The 4,681-nt window shown below is 44.6% G+C and overlaps 1 protein-coding gene across 2 annotated transcripts in view; it reads left to right on the top strand.

Moving 5' to 3' along the window:
• The first annotated feature begins 2,879 nt into the window (after positions 1-2,879).
• The window catches only part of emid1 (EMI domain containing 1), a 55,843-nt gene continuing 54,041 nt past the window's right edge, over positions 2,880-4,681 (top strand). For both annotated transcript variants that reach the window (XM_083912843.1, XM_083912844.1), the window contains exon 1: positions 2,880-3,416. In XM_083912843.1, coding sequence (XP_083768969.1) covers positions 3,247-3,416 — 170 coding nt within the window. In that variant the 5' untranslated portion in view covers positions 2,880-3,246. The remainder of the gene's footprint in view (positions 3,417-4,681) is intronic.

The following is a 4,681-nucleotide window of genomic DNA, read 5'->3' as shown; positions in this document are numbered from 1 at the left end:
AGACAGCCCCCAGTCTCACTGAGCTTGATAGTTTTCAAACAGTCTGTTCCGACATGTTAATTGATAACAATGATGCCGGATGTCTGCTTGTTCTGAGAGAAAGAAAAAACTTTTGATACCTGTGGTTTATAACAAATTACAAGGAACCAAATAAGTTATGACAAATTGTACTTTTTTTTCATTTAAATAAATTGATAGATTGCTTTACTAGTTATCTACTTCATAACTGGCATCATTTTCTCACTAGATGGCAGCACATAACAGTACAGAGCTCTTCACCCTGGGCAGTCACTCTGGGATTTCTCTTTGGTGTTACAGTGGGCTTAAGTGCTAACAGGCTATAGTGGGTCAGGATCCTTCAGGTCAAAAATCTACAGCTGTTTATCAACGAATGAATATTTGTGATTTAGTTCAGTTGGGATTCTGTCAATTCCTAAAAAGAACAGTAGATGATGGCTATTTCTGCTGAGGTTGTAAGGGGAACATAATCTGCTGAATACAGTGGAAAATGTACCACTGACCAAAGGCTGCTAACGTTTTCCATTTTGCCCCAGTAGCTTTTAAGCTGTTCTGTACAGTAAAGGTAGCAGTGTGTGCTTTACTGTAACATTGAACTAACAGATCTAGTGCAGCACTGAGTAATCGAGGCTGCTGAGGTCAGCATGCCAAAGCAGGTGAAGTTTACTCTAAAAAATCAGACAGCACCGGTGGACCTGGCAGCTGGTGTGGCAGTGAGGTCACAGAAACACAGAAATGCTAAGAAAAAAACAAAAAAAACCCAGTTTTGAGCCACAACGTGTGCAATATACGTCATGTAGCCTGAGTTGTGTGAGTGCAGCTGTAATCAGGAATGTGCTGGTTAGACTAAACTCTGAACTATAGATTGAAACAATCATAACGCAAACTACCAGCATCATGAAATATAATACATTTAGATTTCAGCCTCATATGAGATCACTTTTATGCTCCTCCTTGCTGTATTGTGTAGCCTTTATACCCCCCCCCCCCCCCCCCCCATGGTAGAGAGTAAAGGTTACACAGGCCCTTCTCAGCTTTAACTGGTGGGACTGTCATAAAGAGTCATAGTTTATGACCAGACACACACAGGAGGGGAGGAATTGTGTTTCCCTGTTGAGATGAGGGAAAGAATGGTCTGCTGTTTAATGAACTTATATTCTTCACAGATAATAGGTAAAGCTGCTCTTTCTGTTTGTACAGTAAAGGGGAAGGAAATTATGGCAGCAGGGGAGTAACTGCTCAAGAAATAAGAAAAAAAAAATCCTCCCCATGGAACCGACCCCCGTCTCCCTCCTCAGAGGTCAAAATTATTTTCAGCTGCTCGTGACTGGAGGGATTTACATAAACCCTGCTCCAGTTCCTGTTGGTACTATTTGCCTGCACCTAGTGGCCTTGTAAAATGCCATGGGTGCCCTGAAACAAAAAAACTTTGACACATCATTTTCCAGCCCTCCCCCAACCCCCCAACCCCAAACGGTTTCCTCTTGTTGTGATTGAGAGCAGGTGGGCTAACTCAGTCCCATTCAAGTGCATGCACTGTGTGCAGCTTTCTCCCTGTAGTTTGGTATAGGATGTGATTAGTGCCCGTCTTAAAGCCTGTCTGTGAGTGTTAACGCCATCTTTCATTAGCTAAGGACTTCACCAAAACTACAGTATACTAGCCTTGTTGCATATAAGTGCTCTTCGCAGGATCCTTTGCAGCTGGTGAAACTTGCAGCTTAGCCCATAAGAGGTGTAGTTCCCCCTCCCCCCCCCCAACCACAGATACACATCTTGGGCCTCAGTTTTTGGTTTCAGTTGCCAGGTGTTTAGTTTGGAGCAGGACCGCAGTCCTGTGGTTACTGGCTGCTTGCACTGTAAACCTACATGTCCCACATGTATGGGCCGATGGAGGTTACAGTAACCTCAACTATTCTCACTGTCTGACTGCTAAAGGCAACCATTGGACAGAAACATGATGGATAGATAGATAGATAGATAGATAGATAGATAGATAGATAGATAGATAGATAGATAGATAGATAGATAGATAGATAGATAGATAGATAGATAGATAGATAGATGGATGGATGCTGAAGAAAGGGAGATGGATAGATGTTGAAGAAAGAAAGATAGACAGATGTTGAAGATAGATAGATAGATAGATAGATAGATAGATAGATAGATGGATGCTGAAGAAAGAAAGATGGATAGATGTTGAAGATAGATAGATAGACAGATGTTGAAGATAGATAGATAGATAGATAGATGTTGAAGAAAGAAAGATAGACAGATAGACAGACAGATAGATAGATAGATAGATAGATAGATAGATAGATAGATAGATAGATAGATAGATAGATAGATAGATAGATAGACTGATAGATAGATAGATAGATAGATAGATAGATAGATAGATAGATAGATAGATAGATAGATAGACTGATAGATAGATGGATAGATAGATAGATAGATAGATAGATAGATGTTGAAGAAAGATAGTAACACTAGCCTACTGGGACTAACCTTATTTTATGGGCTTCCAAATATAACTTCAAATCTAAAAACCGGGCCAGAACATTGTCATCATTTGTTTTATGCAGCTGCGTTCAGCGCAAAATAAATAAATAATATTACTCATCACCGGCACGACTCCGCTGATTTCAGAGCAGAAGCAGCAGTCCATTTTTCATTTAGAAACGACGTACAGTGCGTAATGGGCCGTCGCATTGTCTTCTGCGTGAGGTTGAAACGGGGAAGGGTGAAAAAGACCCAGCAGGCAGGCTGTGCTTTTAAAAGACCCGAGGAGAGTATAAAAGTGGGTTCATGCCCTGCCGCTGCAGTGAGGCTCGACTCGATAAGCGCACAGGCTGACGGAGGCAGAGCAGAGAGAGAGAGAGAGACTGAGAGAGGAGGACAACACATTTAACACACCCACACACGCCGGATTCAAGGTTTATTTCCAAATGTCGGCTCGCTGTCACACGTAGTTTAGTTCACTTAGGTATTTAAGGCAGGCTATTTTACACAGAAACGAGTGTCAGACATCGTTTTCTGCACAAGTTCGTGTTTGCTACTTTAGTGATTAGGATGCGCGTCTTTTCCAGCCGCCCCGGTGCTGTTTGACACATTTCCCCCCCCTCACCCGAGCTGGATTCAACAACCGGTGTGTTTTCTCACCGGGGGGAAGTCGTCGGGCTCATTTCAAACTTCTGTCTGGCCGTATAGGCTACTTTTGATGCCACGGGAATGGGACCGCGCCAACGGGAGAGCGTGTCCGCGCTTTGTAGTAAAAGTTTGCTTTGGACTGTGCTGTTCCTCTGGCTGACCGCGTTGGTTGACGGGACCTGGAAGACGGGACTTTATAAAACCTACTCAGCCGGGACAGCAGCCTCTCACACCTCAGTCTACCAGAAAAGGTAAGAAAAACATCCACTTCAATGTCACTTTTTAGGCTGTCATTGCAACACATACAGTAAATATACTGTTAAACCTCAAACATTTATTGCTTCACTCACACAATAACCCTTTGTTGTCTACAGTCTATTTTTTAAACTTTACACTCACTTTTGTGTAACCTCTCCTCAATGCCTGACTCTGCAGAGCTACTCCCATCTCCATCCATCTACCAGGTCCTATTGTCTTCCTGACAGTTGGTTTCCTTTTTCCTGTGCTGGCAGCACACATTTGCTCTGCTGACTCTCCTCCTCATTGTTGTCCCAGATCACCCCCCCCCCCACACACACACACACACACACACACACACACACACACACACCCCTCTCTCTCTCTCTCTCTCTCTCTCTCTCTCTGTGGGTCCTGAGAGCACCCCACTGTCTGAGGTGTGTTGTGTGCTCTTTATCCCTGCAGCAGTAGTTACTCCATCATCTGCTCCTCCTCAGCTGTCTCTCCAAAGCACCACCTTTTAGTCCTCAAATGTTAAACCTGCTCCATGTGGATCCCAGTGGTGAAGACAGGATGCATCTTGAATAAGTGTTTCAAGGGAGTGACGACATTAGTCTGCCTGCGATAAAGTGCACAAGACTGATAGCTTAAGAAAGGGCCACTGAATGAAAAGGGCGATGAGGTGGTCCCAAAAAATGTATTGATCCTGAGTAAGGCTACCAGACTAAACACACAGGCAAGAGCGCTGACAGGCTCTGCTCCCCTCCTGCATGGGCAGATGTTTAACTCGGAGACCAGCCTGTGCTTAATGATCAGAGGATGTTTCCCATTTCACAAATATTTATGCTGTCAGGTCGAGAGCGTGTGCAGATTATGGTGTGTGGGCCTGAACGTGGCCGGAGGCTGAAACCTCTTCTCTGTGATGAGGAGGCCTGTTTTTCTTCTGGGTGTGTCCAGGTGGCTTTCAGCGCTCCCAGGCTCACTCCATCGGCTCACCTCTCCGCCCAGCGCCCCCCAAACTGAGGTTTGTGGACATGTTTACTAAACACAAGCAGCTGGGGACTCCAACTTGTTTTCAGGGAAGGGGAGATGAGTTTACAGTGGGTTCGCTGCTGTTTGTATGTGGCAAGTGGAGGAATGTCAGGATAGACGCGGAGAGAAAGCTGTTGTTTGGTGTTGGTCAAAGGCAGAGAGGTCAGCGGGTTTGAGGTGACAGAGGAGCTCAAGTCCACCTGCTGTCTGGCCTGATCTTTGAAAATAGCAGTTTATGGTGTGTCAA

Source organism: Echiichthys vipera (genome assembly GCF_963691815.1).
Source record: "Echiichthys vipera genome assembly, chromosome: 4".
NCBI lineage: Eukaryota > Metazoa > Chordata > Actinopteri > Perciformes > Trachinidae > Echiichthys > Echiichthys vipera.
Note: the sequence above shows the minus strand (reverse complement) of the source record. Positions and strands in the feature narration are given on the sequence as shown.